A 22,218-nucleotide genomic window follows, 5' to 3' on the forward strand; every position below is an offset into this window, starting at 1 on the left:
CTCTGATATCATTACTATTTACCATCACAACTTAAACAGAAATGTACTAGCTTATAAAAAGAATGCACAATGGAAGATAACAACAGACACTGGTGCAAATAAAGTGATATAATAAAAATGCTGATAAACTAGAGAAAATAATTAACTCAGTGTCAAGAAGTAATTTAAATAAATCAAAAACACACAATGCTTGATTTTTTTTTTTACTCTACCACTACATAAAGAAAGGATAAGAATGAAACTTAAAAGGATTTGTTTTTTTTTATTAAAACCCTTTGTTCTCTTACTTTATAAGATCGTGTCTTACCTGGCACCTGCCACAGGTGACTTCCTTCCTGGATCAAGTGATGCTCCCAGAGGTTCCTCTCCTAGTGATCTGGTGTCTTTATTTAGCTGCTGTAGTCGTGAACTGAGCTCTCCCATAACAGATGGTTTTGCTCCCTCATCTGCACCCAGCCCCAGTCCCAGCCCACCAAGATTTCCCAAACTCCCAATACCTAGCCCCACTCCTGGGCCACGGGGCTCCACTGGGTCTCCCCATAGCTTGGACCTCCTCTGGAAGAGGTAGCGTGGCTTGGTGGGGGCTAGACCAGTAACTGAGGCTGAACCACCTGGGGGGAGTCCAGCTCCTCCAGCTGCAGCAGCAGCCAGGGCAGCAGCCTGCTGCTGTGATAGCAGCTCGCTGTCAGAGCTCTGCTTCAGCAGAGGGTCCCTGAAAGTGACGGGGCCTTTACTGCCTCCTATCTGGGATTTTAGTCGGGGCTTAGGAGGCACTGGCGGCTTGTCGAGCACAAATGTCTGCCCGTCGGCATAGGAGGTGTGCGTGGTGTGTGTGTCGGCAGGCTCGCCGCTTTCTGAGGACAATGTGGACATGCTGGAAACCGTGGAGACGGTGCTGGTGGTCTCGAGATGGTGGTCTCGCTCTCTCTCGCTGGAGCTGCGCGTGTCAGCTTCCTCCACGCCTGAGTCAGCCGCAGAGCCAGACTCACCCACCGGTGGGGGCTCCAGAGGGTCAGAGGGCTTCCCTGAGACAGCTGCTGCACTGGGTGGAGGCAGGGGTTGAGCAGGCTGAGTGGGGGTCACAGCTGGCGTTGCTAGGGTTGAGGGCGTTTGTGGCGTTGGTGTTGCAGGGGTGGCGGGAGACACAGCAGGCTTAGCTGGAGACACTGGCGCCCCTTGTGCCTGTGCCAGTAGCCCATTAGCAAACTCATCTGGTGGCGGAACAACTCCAATCTTACGTAGCTCCTCTCGTGTTTCCTCATCGCTGGAGGATAACATGGCAGGGGGAAGGGTTACTGTGTACGGATCCACATCCTCCTCTGAGCTTCCCTGAGCCAGACCCTTCTCTTGGACTGGACTGGCAGAACTCTGAGCTTGGAGCTGGGTCTGGGGCTGGGCGACACTGGGACTGGGGGATTTAGCGCGTGGACTTGGTGATTTGCTGGGCTCCATGGAGGCTGGGGCAGGTGTCTGCTCTTGTTCTGAATCCACTCCAACAGCCTGCCCATTACTGGTGGCATGGACCATGATTAGCCCTGCTGTCTTCTGCTGTGATGTATCCATAATACTGATCAACATACTCTTTTTATCCTCTAACCTCTTCTCTTCCTTCCTTTCCTCTATCCTGGCCTCCATCTCCTGCCGGAATGATACAGGTGACGAAGATGCAGCCCACTGTGGCTTGGTGGGCTGCGGGGATAAAATTGATGCTGCGGAGGATCCAACCCCGAAACCCGCTACCTTGGCGCTTTTAGGTGAAAAAGGGGGAGATGTAGCTGCCCCTTCCCCATGTGGAGACTCTTTGGTCTGAGTGTCAATGAATATTACACCCTGGCCTAATTGCTCTTGTTTAGTCCGAGGCTCTGGGCTGCTAGTAGGGGACTGGCTCTGGGAGGTCAGTGCCCTCTCCCTTGCGGCCAGCGCAAGAGCCAGTGGTGAATTGGGGTCCAGAGGCTTTCCTGTAAGTGGATGGATAAAGGTGGTCCCACTAGGTGAGGGGCTCAGAGCCAAGGCAGGGGGAGGCAGCTGTCCCAGCTCTCGTGTCAGCATCCGTTCATCGATGGAGTGAGACTGAGTCAGAGAGGGGGAATCAGAGCTGGTGGTAGATGCCCCCTCCATGGTCCCAACAGAAAGGAAGACAGTGGATTTCCTCCGTTCTTCTAGGCGACGCTCACGATCCTTTACAGCTCCAGCAATTGCAGCGGCAAAGGGGCCCTTGCCCTGAAACATCATCTCTCCTTGAACACGCATACGCTCTCGCTCAGCCATCAGCTGCTGCTGGTAGTAGTCTGCACGGCTGGTGTGTGTGTGCCCGTAGGTAAGTGGGTGTCGTCCTGAGGGTGAGCTCTCTCGCGAGTGGGCAGCAGCTAAGGCCAAACTAGCTTTTTCTTGTGCATCTTCCACCTGCAGTGTAGAGACCAAAAAAATCAGGTTCCTTCTTTTTTTTTTTACATTCAAATGAAAGCAACAAAATCAGATAGCATCGATAACATTCCACCTACCTGTAGCTGTTTCACCAGAGGACTCTTCTTTCTTTGGGGCTTGGTAGGTGTGTACAGTCCAATGCTAAACTGACCCACGTTTGCGTAAGGGTTGTCAATAACCCGACCTTTCCTTTTGATTCGCTCAGGTGGAGTAGCAGCAGAAGGACGTGGAATTTCTGTAGGTTCAACAGGTAAATGAGAAGAATCCTGCAGAATGATCATGGAGCGTGCTTTCTTCTGTCTCTCAATGTGTGTGGCCTGCCGCTGAGCGGCCTCGTAAGGCAGGTCCAAGGAGGACGGCTTGAAGCTCGAACGTCCTGCAGGCTCATGGCCCTGACTCTGTGTTCTCGATGGAGGTGGAGGGGGGCAGAAAGCTGGGGGAGGACCAGTGTCTAGATAGTAAGGAGGAGGAGGAGGTGCCGTTTGTGGAGGGGGAGGGATAGGGTGGGGTTGTGAGTGGTCTCGGAGGCTGTCTGTCATAGAGGAACTGCGGGGAAATCGGTGCTCGCCTACAAGAGCAGACAGCCGATCCTCCTCAGTGGCACCTGATGACGGTAAAGAGAGCAAAGAGCACAGATCATCTGGTGATAAACAAGCTCTTGAAAAAGTGCCAAGCTGGTCCACATAAAAAAATGTACTGCATCCATCTGTAAATTTGTTTACTTACATAGATAATATGTATCAGGTGTCAAAAAACACGATTATTAAAGTAGTTTAATAAAACATACAGTTCTATTTTTGACTCACATAGGATTCATTTAATGAGTATACTTACAAAAAGCATAATGTTTAATAATAAAGTTGCGTATTAATAATATATATGTTAAGCTACTTTGAAACAAGCTTTGTGCTACTTGAACAACTGCTTTCTAAATCTGTTCCAGTATCCAGTATTCATATTTACAAATTTTCAACAGTCAATGCCAAGTAATTATATATCCCACACTGTCAACTGACAACATTTGTTAATCAGTCAAGTTTTGACATGGCACATTACGACTTAACAACGAGCTTCAGTCTCAGTATTGCCTAGTCGTTCTCCTGAAACAAATTATGAAAACACAATGAAGCTTCCTCAAATTCTAGTCTCTACTTTAGGTACAATTACACTATCATTCACCTTATTTGAATATGTACAGGATGGGTGATTGCTTTACCAAAAGATTTGGTCCTGGACATGCCCTTTGGTAGTTGTATGTGACCTCTCTCAATCCCTGGATGGAGACCTCCATGTAGAGTCATCCCTTGTCTCTCAAACAGTGACTGCATGAAAAAAAAAAAACAAGAAAAGTATCTTAAAATCTTGAAAGCACACCATGACTCCTATAGGTTAATTCAAAGAATATGCATAAATGTGCGCAGCAGTGCATGTCGTGTTGGCCAGGTATTTTTGTATGTGCGCTGAGTTTGTATGTATGCCAGCAGAGCAGCATATGCTGTCTGCCAATGTGCTGTGTGTAGGTGCACTCACACTGATCTCTGCTGGGGTTATTCTCCTGCTGGTGGGCCGTTGTTTGACAGTGGCTGCTCTGTAATCTGCCTCAGAGGGCTGAGAACGCAACATAGACTCCTGTGATGCCAACATCTCATCTAGTCTTTCTGTTAAGAAGAAAATTGGCCAGAACTAAATACTGAGACATAAAAACGCTGTGGCATCTATTCCAAATGTTGATATCGCCATAAAGAATACAAAGGCACCTCTAAGATGTAGCTATATGTGTGGGGTCATGCTCTGTGGTACTGTACAAAATCACTACCCTGTCTCAATAAAATACAGGAAAAAGAAAAAAAAGAACGAAAGAAAGAAGCGATAAGTGACAGAAAAGTGTAGACTGTCCACATGGCTCATGTGTTCTTCTGCTCTGCTCATCTGCTCTAATAAGCGGTTCTTAAATTGACACATCATTGATAAATCATCTTTGTGACGTCCAAAGAGATGTCAATTTCTTGTCTCAGACTCACCTCCTCTTCTCCTCCGAGCAGAAGCTTGGTGGGAAAAAGATAGCGTCAGCAGAGGAGGGAAAATGACAAGAACAAGCCAACAGAAGTGACTATTCTAAAAGTTAGGAGACACACCAAGTTTTAATGACAAAGCCAAAGCAGAAATATGACAGAAAAGGAGGGGAAAAAAAGAGTGTCGAGTTTGCATACCACTTATTTGGCACTCACCTAGTTCCTCCAGCTCAGCGGTCATGGACTTAGAGCGCAGTGTCAGGGTGGTGCTGGGAGCTCTCTTGGGTGGTGGCGGCGCTGTGGAGAAAAGGCATGGAGTTGAGGATGAACTTGAGGGGGATGAAAATCCTTTGGCTTTGCGGCTCAGTGCCCTCCTGGCATCCCCGAGACGGCCAGCCCATCCTGTCCTCACTGATTTGATTTGGTCAAATTCGGTTGAACTGGATGCTTCACACTTAGTCAGGACCTTGTTCACGCTACGGTTGGAGCCCAGCTTCTTCATATTTTGCTATCTGTTTGTCAGATGACTTATAAATGTATCAGTCTGTCTTCAAGACTTTTAGTTTTTTAGTCTCTGTGCTGCAAGAATTCCTCTCTGTTGAGGAGCCCATTGGGTGGAAATGTACAGGTCAGTCCTCCCAGTAAACAAAGAACAATAGAGTTTGTCCGCCACAATAGGCAGAAAAAGTAAGAAATGTGTGGAAAGGAGAGGGAGAAAGTCGTCCATCTTACTTTTAATATGCTGCCTGCCTAGAATTTAGCAGATGTGTATCAGACAGAGGCACACATTAATGAACCAGCTTATACAAACATGCATATCCTCCCCCAGAGAAAATTCCTTGAGGGTGCACATAATGACATGTGGGCTGACAGATGAAGAGATGATAGTAAATTCAACAGCTAAGGAAAACGATGCACTGCAGACTTTATATCCCACAGCTTGTGGGAGCCTCCCAATCCTACTATACACACAGGGCAATCGTCCCAGTCAAAGCAGTAAATCATATCTACCAAATCTTAGCTTCAAAAACAAACTATAGAGTTATGGGACTAAAAATAGGTTAGACTAAGCACTGAAATGAACGTAATGTAAAAAACAACGCAGCAACTGATTTTAAAATCATGTTAAACCTGCAGTAACAACACCAATGCCATGCAGTCTGACAGTGAAACCACATATAGCTGCATTCTCTACATGCTATAACCAAGTTTCCCAACAATACCACACGACAGAACTAGATGAGCTCACGCTATCTGAGATAGACCAGCCAACACTCCACTCAATGCACCACTGTAGCGCGATAGATCTCCAAATCCCACAGTTGCCTCAATGCCTTACTAGAGCATAACTATCATTGCTGCCGCCAGCAGCCGCAGATCTAGTGTACATACGCCATCCTGGGTACTGTCCTTATCAAACATCTTCATTTCCTCACAAGCCTGCACATTCTGGTACAGGAGCAGGGAGCAGAGGAGATGGAGGAGGAAGGCGAAAGAGAGAGGAACAGAGACAGACTCAGAGGGAGAGAGAGTTGCTTTTGCTGTAATGTAATGCTTAATTCAAACATGCAGTGTAGTCACCATGGCAACGGTGGCAGTAGTGAGGCCACGCATGGTGCAGAGAATGTGTGTTCGCTCGCGGGTCCGTGTGTGTCTGCATGTTTCTGTGCGTTTGTGTAAAGGTGCAGCACACCAAGTCCCACTGGAGGATATGAGCAGCAGGAGGGGGTGTTCAATATTGATTAGGGTGCAAAAAAAAGGCATTTAAGAAAAGTTTGAAAAAGGAATGAAGAATTTCATTCCCACCCATGAAACGCCAGATACACCCCATCTACTCTATAGCTGTTTGCACTGTCTGTCTCATCATTTCAATCTGTCTCCACATTTTTTCTTCAGTTGACAATAAAGGAATCTTACCAGTGATTATCTTTACTGTCTACTTTCTCTTTCACCTACTAAATATCTGGCCTTAGAAGCTTTGACATAAGCAGAGGTAAGAAAGCTTTAACGTTGGCTACAGTAAAGCAGCTTTGGAAAAATTGGTGTGCAAGCCCCTCTGCAACCCACATTAATCCCAAATCCTTGCAGTCATGCGGTCTCACTTAACAATTTCATTAATTAAATATTTATAAAATATTAACAAAGTGCCAAACGCATGATGGGGATGCCAAAAACAAAAACAACCCCAAAACAAAGCAAATAACAAGTTACATTAAAAAAAATTAACACCATCTCGAGAAAATCCTTTTCACTTGAGTCTAAGAGTAAAATTAAATGATCAATATTATATTTACATTTGTGCACCAGCAAATTAGCCTAGCTTAGCATAGTTAGTGCTATCAGCAAAAGCCCGAGTGTAGCCCAAGTATAAAACCTTTTCATACCTGTCTGACTTTCTTGTTCACTCAGCTCTTTTCACTCACCATGTGTTTATGCACCACTAATTTATTCAGACATTTAAAGCAGAATTAGTAATTATTCAACTCTGGCTCTCTCCTATAGTGTGTTTTTTATCCTCTCTCCCTCTGCTCTGTTCTCTTCCCCCTAAGCTTCCAACACAATCATCCTGGTTCTGCCTGAGTTTTCTTCTTGTTAAAAGGGAGTTTTTTCTTCCCACTGTTGCCCAGTGCTTGTTCACAGCAGGTAGTCTAACTGTTGGGGTTTTCTCTCTAATACTGTTGTGTTTTTATCCTACAATACAAAGTGTTGTTTTGAATGGGCACTATATAAATAAAACTGAATTGAAATTGTAGGTGTAAATGGCACTGCCCCAGTATTTTCTTCAGAGTCAAAGAGGATGCTCACAAAACCTACAAAAAAGAAAAACTGCTATTTTTACATTTCAGTTTTTGCATGGATTGTGTTTTTGTCATCGGCATGTTAAATAGTGAGATTTTAGAGGCAGACTTTATCTTTGTGTTGAATTACGTGCAAAGACTGTAGCCTCTCATTAGAGACAAGAATAAGAGAGGTAGTGTCTTTTTTAATCAACTGACACCAGGAAGTACAAAAGATTTCCAAAACCTTCAACTTTTACTTTAATTAAATTACGATTGGTGTAGTCAATTGGCAAAATGGCACCATGATGGGAAGTTGAAAGGTTAAAAAAAAAGCTAATAAGTGGACCTTTCTGGGGTCAAAACATGCTAATTTGACTTCTACATGAATGAATGATACTAAGAGACTGGGTTTATTTAAAAGCGACAAGCATGAGAAATGATATTAAGGCAAGAAAGACAGAAAGAGGAAGAAAGAGAGATTAAGAGACCATTAAGCCCTGAGTAGCAGAATTAAGTTGATACAGTACTGTCCTAGTGAAACTAGGTCAAACTCATTTATCACTGTCTGTATCTCAAAAATCACAAAGGACGTGCACACACCACTCTACCATGCATAAAAGCACACACACAGACGGACACGCTGCAGTGTACACAATTCTGAGGTCATTGTGCCAGGACTGTGTGGGAGCTGAGTAATCTGAGCTGTGGTTGACATGGAAACTACATGAATTTACAGCAGGGAAACGTGGTAGAAATTACCCAGACAATACACACGTATCTCCCTCTGTACACAAAAATCAACATATATGTCTCCATTACCTGATAAAATTAATTTACAAATAACAAACATCGCAACAGGAGCTTCACGTACCACATAAAATATCTCGAAGGGCAATCTAATGTAATCAAGCCATGTAGAATATGTTGTAAATTTATGAATAAGCTTAAAAATCCGTCCATTGTTGCATTAATGGCCTAGATATATCTGAGCCAACGTGTGAATACATTTTGCATATTCAGTGTAGAAAGCTACAACTCCCCCACGCTCTCAACTCTTGATCCCAAAACAATAAGAGCAAAATTTTTTAGTTGTCCACTTTATTCTCCAACTGAAAGGAACAGATGAAAGCGTTTGTCCTTGATACATACCCAAGACTTAACAGAATTGTTTCAAGTGACCAAAACAGTTCCTGAGAATGCGTAAGGTCATGTTTTCTCACACATTCCAGCACAACTGATTAATTTACTAGTAATGTTTATAAAATGCCTACTACTGTGTTATGATTTTGCTGAGTACAAATAAGTATGTACCTTTCTTGCGAACAACTTCCTCAGTCTCTGGTTTGCGAGTGACTGAAACCACCTTCATCAGCAGTCTGTTGCCCCCTTGGCGGATCAAGGATACCACCTGCTTATGACCCACCTTCACAACATTCACCCCATTTACCTGAGAGAAAATGCACCAACAAAGACAGAACAGGAAGCAAGAAACATACAACTTAGTTCCTGTTTTATTTAAATTTTTTGCTTTTATGCTGATAAAAGCATAGTTAAAGCACTATATTCAGCTACAGAGGGAAATTTACACGATTAAACCACACATTTACTTTGCATTTTCATCTGGATCTATGGACATTTACACTTCTTTCAGGAGTGAAATGTATACAAATCAAGATGAATAATGAGGCAATTTTTATCACCTCAATGAGGAAGTCCCCTGTCCTTAGACCGGCCCTCCAGGCCACTCCTTCCACGTCAACAGACTCCAGATACTGAAGGGCAGGGAACGCCGGGGTGGGAGTGAACTCCTCAATGGGCGTCTCAGCTGGGAAGAAATAGTTTTTAAAAAGTTTTAAACCCACGTCGTCAAATAAAGAAGTATTTATAGCTTCCTTTTGCTTCACTGGAAAGTTAGAACAGATCATGTATCACATGCTCCAAATGCTCCTTTATTTTCCTCTCAAGCAATAATCGCAACAATAATTAAAATTTCTCTTAACCAATTTATTTAATGAACACATTAGCACTGAGTTTATTTCTGCTGCATCTAAACAGTGTTACTGAAGCTTATAGTTCCATACAAACATAATTATTATAGCATGACTAAAAAGCAGACATGCAATACTTAAGAATATTTCGTAAAGTGAGCGGGCTTTCATGTACTCCATTTAATGTTGGAGTGAATCCAGCTAAATCACTGACATATGAGAGCTCTCAGAGGACCACTAAGTGAACTGCAGTGTGTGTGTTTAAGGGTAGTGAGGAGTAAAAGACCGACTGAAAGAGAGAGACGGGCGAGCCAAGACCCACGGTGGTGAGTGATGGAGCAGTAAAGCACACTAAGACTCCCGGCAAGGTGTCTGAAAGGGGTTACCATGGTAACCATGCCGAGCAGGGAGGGAGCTGGCACGTGCGTGAGTAAAACGAATTTGCGGTGATGGAGATGAGTAGAGAGCCGATTTCGGTTAAAGTGCAGAAGGTATGATAATATTTTGAGAGGATAATGAACAGGAAGGATGTGAAGGAGGTGGAGGAGAGCGAAGAGGAACAAAAACAAGAAGAGACAAAGAGGAGAGAGGAGGAGAGAGAGAGTGTAGAGTGTTTCTCTACTAAAACTCAACGCCATGTGCAGGGAACAGATGGGACAGCTAGATGACAGCTCAGCCAAGGATGACACCACCAAAGGGGCCACATGCATTCGCACAAACACATACCCAGAAACCTGAGTGCAACTGAGTACACAAACTGAGTGTTGACCAAAGCTGGTTGTGTTGTTGACTCACACGGTAACAATACTGACTGAGCCGTAGTCAGTGACTCAGATCAACAAGCTACTTCTCAGACCAAAACACTCGCACACCTTGAAAACCTTGTGAATGGCACTGGCGTGTATCTGTATGTGCATCGCTCACCTTTGGCTCCCCGCAGGACAAAGCCAAACCCCTCATTTTCTTTCTTCTGTAAAACAGCATTCTTCTCCTCTATGATATAGTCACTGTGAAGAGAGGAGCAGGGGGATAGCAGGTATGAATCCAACATCCTCCTCACACGGACACAAAGAGAGAGGGGCGAGAGAAAGGGCAGGGGAGTAAAGCGGGTCGGTCGGTGGGAGTTGAGAAGAGGGAGGAGGTGGAGGTGAGGCGCGCACACACAAACACACACACACACATATGCGCACACAAAACCGCACGCGCACACACGTGTACATGTACTTCCTCTCTCAATCAAGTTAAAAGCCAAGCAAGACACCACAGCTCAGGTTTCCCAGGTGCCGCACTAGCATTTTAAGAAAGAAAGCAAGACACACACACACAAACACACTCACAAGTAGAAAGACAGAACATGAAAAAGTGCGCTAGAGAATGAGCAGGTGAGAGAAAGTCCTCATGATTGAAGTATCTATGGGATAAAACCTAAGAGTGAATCAATCTTCTAGCTGATCCTTCAGATGAGACTGCAGCTGTGGAGTGTGTTGAGGGACTTTGTGAAAGAAACTGACAGAGCTGGCTCAGATGTAATACTGTGGCTTGACTAATGGCAGTGGAAACAGTAAGTGAGCAGTTCATAACTGTCTGATTTTTCTGAGAGTTCAGTGGTGAAGGCAGGTAGGCGGTGTTAAGCTGAGGTGCTCATGCATATGTTTTTAAAGCCTGTGAGCAGAAAGTAGAGTTAGTAAAGCAGCAAAGCAAATATCTGCAGTATGGATTGTTGTGTGAGGATTAAATCAAAATTTCTGATGCCCAAAGATGTGAAATGAAGGAAGGGAGTTAACTAAAAGATATTTTAATCATGCCTTATGATAAACGGTAACATAAAATTTTTAATAGAAAGGAAAATTGAAGAAAGGTGGCCTGAATAATGCAATATTCCTTAACTCAAATCTAATAAATCTAATAAATGTTCCATTCTTTTAACAGCACAGACTGAGGGGGACTGCTCACACTTTACACCCTGAACGCCTTTACAAAATCTATTAGCTTTACAGAATTTTGAAAGTTTCAGCAGTATCATTCATCTTTCCTGACAGAAGATGCAGATCTAGAAAGGGCTGTGGTTCAGGTTGCAACTCAGTGGGTGGCTGCAGAGTCATTAGCTTAGTTACACTCCACTTTCTCAGACTTACCCAGAGCTCCTGCTGCTGGAGCCAGGAGAACCATAACAAACCTTTCTGCAGGAAGGAGGTCAAAGATTTGGTTTCATAAAGAGATATGAAACCACTTATGCACTAATTATTATGCACAGGAAAATGAGTTGGTTAAGCACCACTAAGATACTTTGCTTCAGTCCAAACCCTTTTATCTGGTATGCTTCCATCTCTGCTCTATGACACGAAATACTGCATTAATGCAATGTGCTCGCTGTCCTTGTTCAGAACATCTACCCGCCTACATAACTCGATAAAGAAAAAATACTCACTTTTCACATATCAACGGTAAATGTTTCCTCAAAATAGACCTGTCCTTTGACATTTGCAATTCTAATATTCTGCAGACAATAGCTCGGATGAAGAAACTCAAGTATAACTCAAGTGTGTGTCCTTCGTGTGCAACTGGTACTTTACTGACTTCAAGGAACTTTAATTTGTACTTCAGAGCCTCTGAACAGAAACAGAACTATGTTTAGTTATAGTTAGCACCCATTCTAAAACAAAAACGTATATGCAGACTATCACAGGTTCACAGCTTTAGTAATGGTAACTCAAAAAGTCTGTGGCTGTGGAAACAGAAGCAACACTTACTTTGACTAAAACCTAGATTGCAAGGAGATGACATTTTATGAAAGGCAAAGGAAGCAGGTCGAAACAATGCTCGTGCAGACCAGCTCTGTGTCTCTAACCGATAAACTGTGGCATTAGAGTGAGAATTTGCATGACAACAAAATGCTCAGCTAGTACATCTAATTTGGAAGAGAGGGATCACTCACACTCTGTACATAATAAATGTCATCTCGAGATTTGGACAGGATAACAAAACTTAAAAAAGAATAAAAGATTAGATTATGAAGAAATTCAAGTGAATCAAAATTGATGAATGTGAAGACAGACATAAATGGAGAGTATGTGCTATGCATGCATAGTGAACACCCTTACATACAGACAGTATAAGAGAGTTATGTAATATCATTTGTGTGCATTTTAGAATCAGAACTGTGTGCACTAGCAGGATCATGCCTTTAGATGGCAGCACCTCTACAGCACAAATGAACTTCACTGACCCTGTTAAGACAAGGAAACCGTGTGTGATATGACCAGCAGTACAGTGCAATGAGCAGTACAATATACACTACTAGACAATGCTGTAGGATGCTAGCTCAGAGTTAGAGGTTGTACCTGTATGAGGTGAAGTTGTCGTAAGATCCCACAGTGTAGTGTCTGAACAGTCTCTTAGTGCGGTCCTCCCGTGTCTCTGTAAAATAGATTTAAAGGATTGGTTGAGTGATATACTTTTTGATGCTATAAAAACATATATTGGAGGTAACTGATCTACCTACAAGGTCATATAGACCATTAAACACTTACATCATCAAACTGCCTAAATTATTACTATGATTTAATAACAGATGTTCAAGTGAAGTGTGTTGTCTTAAAAGCCACATTGCCAGTGTATACAGATCTCCGTAAATAAGCTGAAATTAAAAATATCCCAATAATGCTTTACTTGAATATGTTTTAGGAAGTACACAGTTGATTTTTTTAAATCAGATTTAGTCCAGCTAATGACTTTATACAAATCCACAAGATTCCAAAAATGTCAAGGCTGTGTCAGCCCCAGTTCTTAGCATGTTAGTATAAAAATGTCAGTAATAATCTAATTCGATGAGCACAGAGAGGAATTAAGCTACCACAGAGAAGCAATTATCATTAACATGCTTCATTTATCATAGAGTATAATTGTTCTATGGTAATTTTTTGCTTTTGAAACAGTGAAGTAATTGCCTAATTCTGCCCTCAAAGTGTTTCTTTTAAAGGCAAATGTGTTTGATTAGACGCTCATTGAATACTGTGTGTGTATGCACCGTGTGCATGTGGTTTCTGTCACTATATGTGATGTTATCCTATAGGAGTGCTGATGCCCTTTTTCTATCCCAATAATACACAGCACAATACATCTCCACTAAACAGCCGATTGGCTGACTAAACACTGCACGGCACACACAAGCTCTTAATTGGACGAGGCTGTGAAAGCAAGAGTGGTGTTGATGTGAGACACACAGCATGTTCCTATGACTTTGCTTGGCAAACTTGGTCGCATGCTTGCCTCCTGTCGCTTTACTTTCCAATACAGGCAAACGAGAGAAGATGTATATGTGAAAAGGAAAAAGAAGACTCGCAAAGAACGAAAATGGAAAGAGGTCAAAGTGAGTGAGCAGTCTTGAACTGGCTGGCATCTCCAGATCCACTTTATCCTGTCAATCTGATTCACTGTGTGAGTGACCGACTGTCAGCTGAGAACAACTTGAAGCTTTGATAAGTGCATCCACTGACACTTGGTGACACGGCAAAAGGGCAAAAAATGAAAAGGGATTTAGCAGCAGTTAACTTTAACCTCTTAGCCACTGTTTTTACTCTCTGACCTTCCTCTTCATTTTTTATATCTGTGTTTTCACAATTATCTTGTTTGCCTGAACATGCCTGTTTTTCATAATCAAGCTGTGCTCTATGAATCTGAATCACTCTGAATCTTGCAGATTTGTTTCAGCATGATTCCAACTGCGTGGCTTTCTTCATCCTTTGTATGTTAGAATGAGTGTTAATCTGAATGTCTTTTTCAGCTCAGGTGAGAAATGTAATTAAATAAATTCTCTGAATTCTCTGACACCAAATAAAAAGCCCAGTCAACTTAAAATGTATAGAGTTCAAAATATCCAACTAAAATACAATTACTGTACAGTGTACATCTATCAATTAAAGTAAAGGGAAAAGAAGGGTGAGTTGGTATTTTCTTTAGGTTAGAAGGTTACTCTACATCCGGTCTGGGGAGGAAAGACATGGCATTTTGTTAGCACAGCCTGTCAAAGGTAAGTCGTAATGAAAAAAGAGGTGATATTTGGGGAGAAAGTCATAGATGAGTCAGGACTTGTCTTCTCCCACACCTTCAGAGGCTTTCTTTTAGGGCTAGACTCAGCTTTCATGCACACATACACGTACCAGTTGAATATGAATAAGAGTTATGGCTAATGACAGACTTTCATGTATCTTAGGTTCTGTATTTATATATTAAGTGACCACATGATTTGCCTACACACTTATTCACAAGGGCTCAACACAGCAGGTAGCTCTGCATGTTTGATTGGGTAGATTTTTGTGCCAGATGCCCTTCCTGAGACAAATTCCTTAGGAGTTGCACACACACATTATTTGTGTGTGTGTGTGTGTGTGTGTGTGTGTGTGTGTGTGTGTGTGTGTGTGTGTGTGTGTGTGTGTGTGTGTGTGTATAAAAAGTAGGTTGCACTTTGGCCAGATTAGTAATAACTTGCAATGGATCGAAAATGTAAATTATTTTCATCCAGTGGTCATCGATGTCGTACGCAAAAGCTGTTCCTGCTGAGCACTTGTTTGTTTAGTAATGGTTTAGCTAAGAAGACTGCATTTGTTTGTTTGAATAGTGCTTGAAAGCAACAGATGCAGCATTTGTATTTCTGTTTCTACTAGAGTGTGTGCATCTAAGTTTGTGTGTGTATGTGTGTTTGTGCACCATGTGTACCATGTGATACGGTCCAGAAGTGTGAAATGCAACTTATTCATCACAACTGTCATGTACAGCCCAGGAGCATCTAAAGACAGGGCCCTCATAGCAGAGATAACCTCCAATATACTTCCATCTATCACAGACCCATACACACAAAAGCAGAAAACAAAAGATGAGACACAGGGCTCCACTGTAAACAAAAAGCTATTATCATTTTTATTATGTATTGAATCTATACATATAGATTCATTTTAATATTAAATCTATATGTAGAGACTCAATTGCTCGGTAAGGCAAATATCTTATAAGCCAATCCAACAGCCGCACCTCAGTGCATTTAGGGATGCTGACATGGTCAAGACAACCTGCTCTAACCAATTCTAACCTGCTTTAGTTGTAACAAAACATCATAGAAAGCAAATGTGATTTCAGTTCATTTTAAATGTGGATTGGTTATTGGTGCCAGATGGGCTACTGGGATTTTTCCCACGCAACTATCGCTAGGGTTTACAAAGACTGGTCTGAAAATGAGAAAATACCCGGTGAGCGACAGTTCTCTGGGCGAAAATGGCCAGACTGCTTTGAGCTAATAGGAAGGCAACAGTGACTCAAATAACCACTTGTTACAACCAGTGTTTGCAGAAGAACAGCTCTAAATGCACAAAATATTAAATCTTGAAGCAGATGGGCTGCAGCAACAGGAGACCACACCAGGTGCCACTCCTGTCAGCTGAGAAAAGGAAACCAAGGCTACAATTCACACTGTCTCGTTAAAATGGGAAAATGGACGATTAGAAAAATGTCGCCTGGTCTAATGAGTCTCGATTAGATGGGCAACATTAAGATGTTAAGGTCAGAATTTGGGTTAAACAACATGAAAACGTGGATACATCCTGCCTTATATCGTCAGTTCAGGTTGGTGGTAATGGTGGTATAATGGTGTCGGGGTGTTTTCTTTGAGCCCCTTAGTACCGATTGAGAATAATTACACTCCACAGCCTACCTGAGTATTGTTGCTGACCATATCCATCCCTTTATGGTTACAGTATACCCATCTTTTGATGGCTGTGTCACAAAGCTCAAATAATCTCCATCTGGTTTTGTTAATTTAAAATTGAATGCACTACTTTCTCTCTCTGAAGACAAATGTGGTCTAAAACAGAGAGACCTCTGAATGCTTTTTTAATAACAGAGATATAGAGAGACAAGGACATTTTCAGTAGAACAATGTTGGTTTCAAACCAAATTCTACTTTTTGGAGATATCATTGAAATTCAAGTGAAACATCCAGTTCCAAAATTAAACTGTAACGTCATAGTATTAAAAAAACAAAGAAAAAGAAATAGAGGAAGGTCATTTCCCTTTGAGAACATAAAAAAAACTTGACCTCTGAATGCTTTTTAATAAAACAGAAATCAAAAGCGAGGGACATTTTCATTTGAACAATGTTCGACATCTGGTAGCAGAAACACATTTTGCCTGGATTGCCTCTTGAATAAAACAATGTGGGCAAAATTTAAATGGTAAAATTTGGCTAAAGTCAAAGTTCCTTTTGATTTGCCCAGTGGATAGAGATTCATCTGATCTCTGTCACAAACTGAAACGACTTATTGAACTTGCTGCAAAAAGTTTATGGAGAAAAACAAAAACAGAAAGTTTGAGAAGTACTGTAGTACTAGTACTGTTTAGCTTTCAAGCTTTTCACCTTAATAATAATAATAAAAATGATAATGGTAATAATAATAATAATGACAACGATAATAACAATAATAACCACACTGAATGAAATCAAATGTTGTCTCAATGCGTACCTTGGAACCAACGTAAAGTTGAACCATCAACTCTAACAGGACTAATATAGTCTAACGTTCTAGGACAGTAAAATCCAAAGTGCCTACAGCCTGCACTGTTTGATGAAGTCTTCTTCTGACATATGCTCTGTTAAAATATCCTGTTAGTGAAGTCATCTTGGTACAGTAATGCAATAAAGTAAGATTTATTAAACCACTTTCAAAAAAACGTAACTAATCAGGGTAAAAGTTGATAATAGCACTTCTACCCTATAATTTGAGCAGAAATATAGATGTTTTTACTATCAAAAATATATGAAGGGTGGTATTGACTGAAAGTTTTTTTTTGTGTGTTATGAGTGATCATCTGTTGAGATGAAAGCATATTTTACACATCAAGCGATAAGTCACGCTTTCTGTAACACTGTTAACATGCTACATCTTTCCCACTTCTCTATTCTGGACAGACTGCAACACCTTTGCTGTCCTTGTCTGAAGGACGCCAGAGTCCCATCACACATACACGTGGACTCACACACACACACACGCGCACAAACACAGTGTCCACGCTGAATGGGAATTAACCTATGCTGTTTTAATACTGATAAGAGCTGCACACAAACATTCAAACACATCCACACAAACACACACACTTATCAACTAAGCCCCATTGACTTTTTAATTCTTCCCTGCCACTCTCCCACTCATGTCTACTTTCCTCTTTCTGTCTCCTCATAATTTTGTTTCTTAACCTCTTAAACCTGGTGTATAGGAGAAGAAAAACAGTGTTTAAAATAAAAATAAAAAAATGTTTAAAAAAAGAGTTGCGAGGAGAAGCTTGTGGAAATCTCATTCTCTTTTGTGCTGTCACACAATGTGTCTGTCACTGCACAGATCCAACAGGGAGTTGCTGGAGGGAGGCTAACTGTCCTCAGTATAGTGGACAGGCCAATGTCTTCATTTTCTTTTTCGCTCTTCTTCCTTAGTGCTATCTTCAGTAAGAGTTTTGAAAGAAAGGCGAACGCTTTTATTCTTCATGGAGTGAAATTAGTCACAGTTAATATATAGAAGTGTGAAAAAGAGGAAGGAAAAGAAAACAGCATAAAAGAGAGGCTGGAAGTGGACGCTGTGCCAGTTTAATATTTATCTGCTATGTACATATAAGGGATACACACAAACACTGCTCAAGGTTAGAACTCCAGGGTAGTATTCAAAATGAGAAGTGACACAACTCTCACTGTTTAATGTTGTTTACTGTTGACTTGACCCTGCGAGAGCGACAAATTACAGCTAATAGCTTCATTATTTTATAGTCCATCAGAAGCGCTACGAACAAAAATCAGCTCTTTTTGAGTTTAATTCAAACTGAACATTACATTTCTGTTTCTTCATGTGAAGCACTCAAGTGGTGAAACAGATGGTGGCTTTTATTTCTAAGATACCAAAGCAAAGAGTGTGTTTTGGCACGAAAACCCAGTTTGTGCCACTGACAGCCAGTCATCAACCAAAGAAAAGAAAAGAGAAATCCAACAAACAAAACAAACAACAAAACTTTCATCAGGACAGGAATGATCCTCAAGCATCATTTTAATCCATCACGAATTTAATATAGCTGTTTTGTTTGAGTGCAGCATAAACAGACAGGCAAGTCGCTTTTTATGAGATGTACAGTGTTAAAACAGCTGTGCTCTTATTAGTGATGTGAGTTGCAGGTGCCAAACACACAAACACCAGGGTCCAGCATAATGTTATGATGCCAACAATTTTGCTCCCGAAGAACAATTTTTCATACTCGTAACAGGATACACAGAAGAAAAAGTTGTGTTTTGTTATAATTTTGTTACAGTGATGACATTTTCATGTTAGCTGACTAATATAAAGCCTGAGCCTTTCAGACACCAACAGTATTGCAGGATTCATTTCCTTAGATTTTTTCCCTGTAGTCTTCCGTTTCCTTTAAAAGCCAGTTAAAATCTTTTTAAAAGAATGTTATATAAATAAAGTTTTATTTACTTACTTTACTGTGGTCGAGTTTAACTTGTGCATGGAAAGGGAGTGAGGTGAAACATCAACACTTGATGATAACCTCAGACATTAGCTGCAGTTGACAGATTAGATATTTTTTTAATATTCAGCATCAGTTTGCTACAAATATTGTCATGGTCCTGGGCCATGTTGGCCCAGTATTCTTAGTTTTTGTGTGTTTTTGTATTTTGTTCCCTATTTATGCCTTGGTTCCTAGGTTATTTAGTTAAGATGTTCCTTATTTGGTTACCTCCTGTGTGCCCCTCTGTGTATTTATGAGCTCTCGTCTCTCCTTGTGTTTTATTCCATGTTTCCCCCAGCCTGTTATGTCTGTGTTCTCCCCGTGCTCTCTCTCCTCCTGTCTGAACCTCTGTGTACTTCCTGTTTTACTTTGACAGTCTCTCGTCAGTATGCGTCATGTTGTGTTCACGCCTGCCCTGTCTCGTTATGATTATCTGTGTCAGCTGTGTTCCCCGTGTGCTCCCACTTCCCTCGTTAACCCTCTGTGTATTTATGTGCATATCTCCATCAGGTCAGTGTCGCGTCGTCAATGTCTTCTCCCCGAACCTGTGTGTCTTTCTGTGTTCCCACGGGTTTCTGTTAGTATTCCCAGTTTAGTTCTGTTCCTTTGTGAAACCTGCAATAAAGCAGTGATTTTGAGTTCAGTTCCTGCCTCCGTGAGTTTTGCGTTTGGGTCCTCATCTGCCTCCACACAGCCGGTTCATGACAAATATGACCTTCACATAGGATTTCTGTCTTCGCCATGGTAGAGTATATGCTAGAACATGTAGATGTGGGCCTACGAAGCTCTGCATAGCACCTATGGTCAACTGAGGCATGCTAGATGGGTGTCTGAAATGGTGCAATAGTAAAAAAAAAAAATGGAACTGGAGAGTGTGGCCAGAGGCTGTTTATGAACACCAGTTCAACAGTCTTTGTTTAGCATGGACAGTCACAGTCTAACAACGCGCTTTGATAAGAATTCGACAATGGCATTGAAATACCAATGATTATAGGGAGAAAGACAGATGAGATCAAGTGATGGCAACAGTATAGGAAAAGAGTTCATCATCAAGTATCCAGTGAAACTTTTGACCATTTTGTTGAGTTCTTGCGAGTCAAAATGCCACATCTTCTGTCGCTTACTTTAATGAGAAGAGCGAGCCGTTTGAATATTTGATCATCATGACATAAATAATAAACAACAACAGAGTCTAAAAATAGAAATACAAAACAAATATCTGATAATAGAAAAAAGCTTTTCCACTTTTGGAAGAAAGTAGGTCTGCAATGAGGAGAAGACTGACAGCAAGAACAAAGGAAAATTTAAAAAAAGATAACAATTCTTTAAGAATGACAGTGAGTGACAACTGGAAAACTTTTAATTAGTTATTTTTGGTAAATTTTTAAAATTGTTACCTAACAAATAGTTTGATAGCCTGATGATTGAACTTTTTTCCTGCTCTGTATTAAGCTTTAAGTCACATTTAAATGTGCAGCGTAGTGAGCATCCTCTTCTAAAAATGGAAGCAGTAGTACGCTAGCAGACACCATCCTTTTTTCTACTACATTACTCTGTATGCTGAGTCACATTGGAAGTTTCTCACATTTGCAAAAATGGGCTATTTCAGTCTTGAAAAGAGTGTTTACATCTAAACGGTGCTCAGTGCAATGAAACTTACCCCAGAAAAGGTCATAATACGAGGAGTTGCTTTGCTCTGTCTTCACAACTGTGACAACTCCATCTATCCTGCTACACAGCACAGGCAAATCTGACACCATGACTGGACAACAGTCCATTTTTCAATTCCACCTTTCAGCCTCGCTAAGACCTGAACAAGAAGGTTGTCTCTCCACTCTGTCATTTGAATCCCTGAGACAAGCTGAACTCCCGCTCATCTTCTCGTCTTCACCTTGAGGCGATTAAAAGCAATCCCGAAAAATCCATTTCATGCAGAAAAACTAGTGACAGCTGTTTCCTCAGCACCATTTTCCTTTCTTCGTTTTAACAAGGAAACAGGAATTCCTGGACAAGTAGCACTAAACTGCGTGTAACTGTCTGTGGCCTCAGTGTCCTCTTCTGTTTTAGCCTCGAGCAAACAACTCCAGCATATCTCTGCCTTTCTGCTGTCTTTCTCCTCCTCCTCTGCCTCAGAATTGGTTGCTTTGTTAAAGAGCCTTCAGAGAGCTTGCTGTTACCACGTAAGTGTCAGAGGCAGAGGCCGACGCCTATAAATACCTCAGTTCTATCAAAAGCCTTGAATAATTCAATCAAATTCAGTCAACAACAGGCAACTACTGTATAAGACCCTCAAACGCTGTGATGCACGCCGCAGTACACTTTTGAGTCAAGGTCAGGACGCTATCACTCATACAGACACACAAACATCCCCAAAGGGAGCTGAACAGCTTACTTTATAAACAAAAGACCAATGTAATGTGAAACATCTTTGGGCTGGAGTAAATAATAAAAGAGATTCAGAATTTCTATTATGTAGCTCCGTAGGAGAGTGAGAGAGGGATGCCGAGTGACACAAACTTAAGAGAAAGACAGTGAAATATGGTGAAAGAGGAAAACAAGGATGATTATTCTATCGAACCGCCTCTCATTTCTTTATATCTTCTGGGCGAAAGTGGCTCAAGAGTTGGGAGTTCGCCTTGTAATTGGAAGGTTGTCGGTTCGAGCCCTGGCTTGGACAGTCTCGGCCGTTGTGTCCTTGGGCAAGACACTTCACCCGTTGCCTACTGGTGGTGGTCAGAGGGCCCGGTGGCGCCAGTGTCCCTCAGTGCCCCAGGATGGCTGTGACTACAATGAAGCTTGCCATCACCAGTGTGTGAATGTGTGTGTGAATGGGTGGATGACTGTTTGTGTAAAGCGCTTTGGGGTCCTTAGGGACTAGTAAAAGCGCTATACAAATACAGGCCATTTACAATATCTTACTAGGAAACTGGGAAGTGCCTGAAATTCAGAAACACATACGGAAATACATGATATAAAGTATACCTTTACTGCACTGGCAGTGTAATTGTGATCATTGTTAATGACATTTTTGCCAATATGACAAGATCCCCAACACCACTTGTGGACCAAACCAAGAGAGAGCCTCCGCTGTTTTCCAGATGACACTATACTGAGTTGTACTTCGCTCCTGACCTCCACTGATATAATGATAATGATTTGAACCAAATATTTAAAATTTGTCACTTCAATTGCTTCATAAGACCTGTCAACACTGATTTTTAGTACAGTTCTTATGGCATACCTCAGCTTTTTCTCCCTGTTTGCCTTCTTTAAGAATGGCTTTTTAACAGCCACCCTTCCACTGAGACCGTTTCTGATGAGGCTTCACAGGACAGTAGATTGATGTCCAAAGAAAAACTTTGAAAGACTTCCAGAAAGCCAGTGAAACTGCTGTTTAAAACCACTTTGAAAAATTAAAAGAAAGTTTTTCTCCTTTAAAGCAAAATAGAAAGAGGGCTGGAGCAAGACTGTTGTAGC

The 22,218-nt window shown here is 41.7% G+C and overlaps 1 protein-coding gene across 1 annotated transcript in view; it reads right to left on the reverse strand.

The window, feature by feature from the left end:
• The window catches only part of shank3a (SH3 and multiple ankyrin repeat domains 3a), a 214,676-nt gene that overhangs the window by 10,877 nt on the left and 181,581 nt on the right, over positions 1–22,218 (reverse strand). The window contains exons 16-26 of the mRNA XM_080304780.1: positions 12,546–12,621; positions 11,340–11,384; positions 10,129–10,211; positions 8,917–9,041; positions 8,528–8,663; positions 4,653–4,733; positions 4,446–4,469; positions 3,955–4,082; positions 3,641–3,746; positions 2,502–3,028; positions 308–2,403 (exon numbers count right to left, since the gene is read on the reverse strand). Of these exons, the coding sequence (XP_080160906.1) occupies positions 308–2,403; positions 2,502–3,028; positions 3,641–3,746; positions 3,955–4,082; positions 4,446–4,469; positions 4,653–4,733; positions 8,528–8,663; positions 8,917–9,041; positions 10,129–10,211; positions 11,340–11,384; positions 12,546–12,621 (3,427 nt within the window). The remainder of the gene's footprint in view (positions 1–307; positions 2,404–2,501; positions 3,029–3,640; positions 3,747–3,954; positions 4,083–4,445; positions 4,470–4,652; positions 4,734–8,527; positions 8,664–8,916; positions 9,042–10,128; positions 10,212–11,339; positions 11,385–12,545; positions 12,622–22,218) is intronic.

The sequence above is a fragment of the Astatotilapia calliptera genome, chromosome 7 (assembly GCF_964374335.1).
Source record: "Astatotilapia calliptera chromosome 7, fAstCal68.1, whole genome shotgun sequence".
NCBI lineage: Eukaryota > Metazoa > Chordata > Actinopteri > Cichliformes > Cichlidae > Astatotilapia > Astatotilapia calliptera.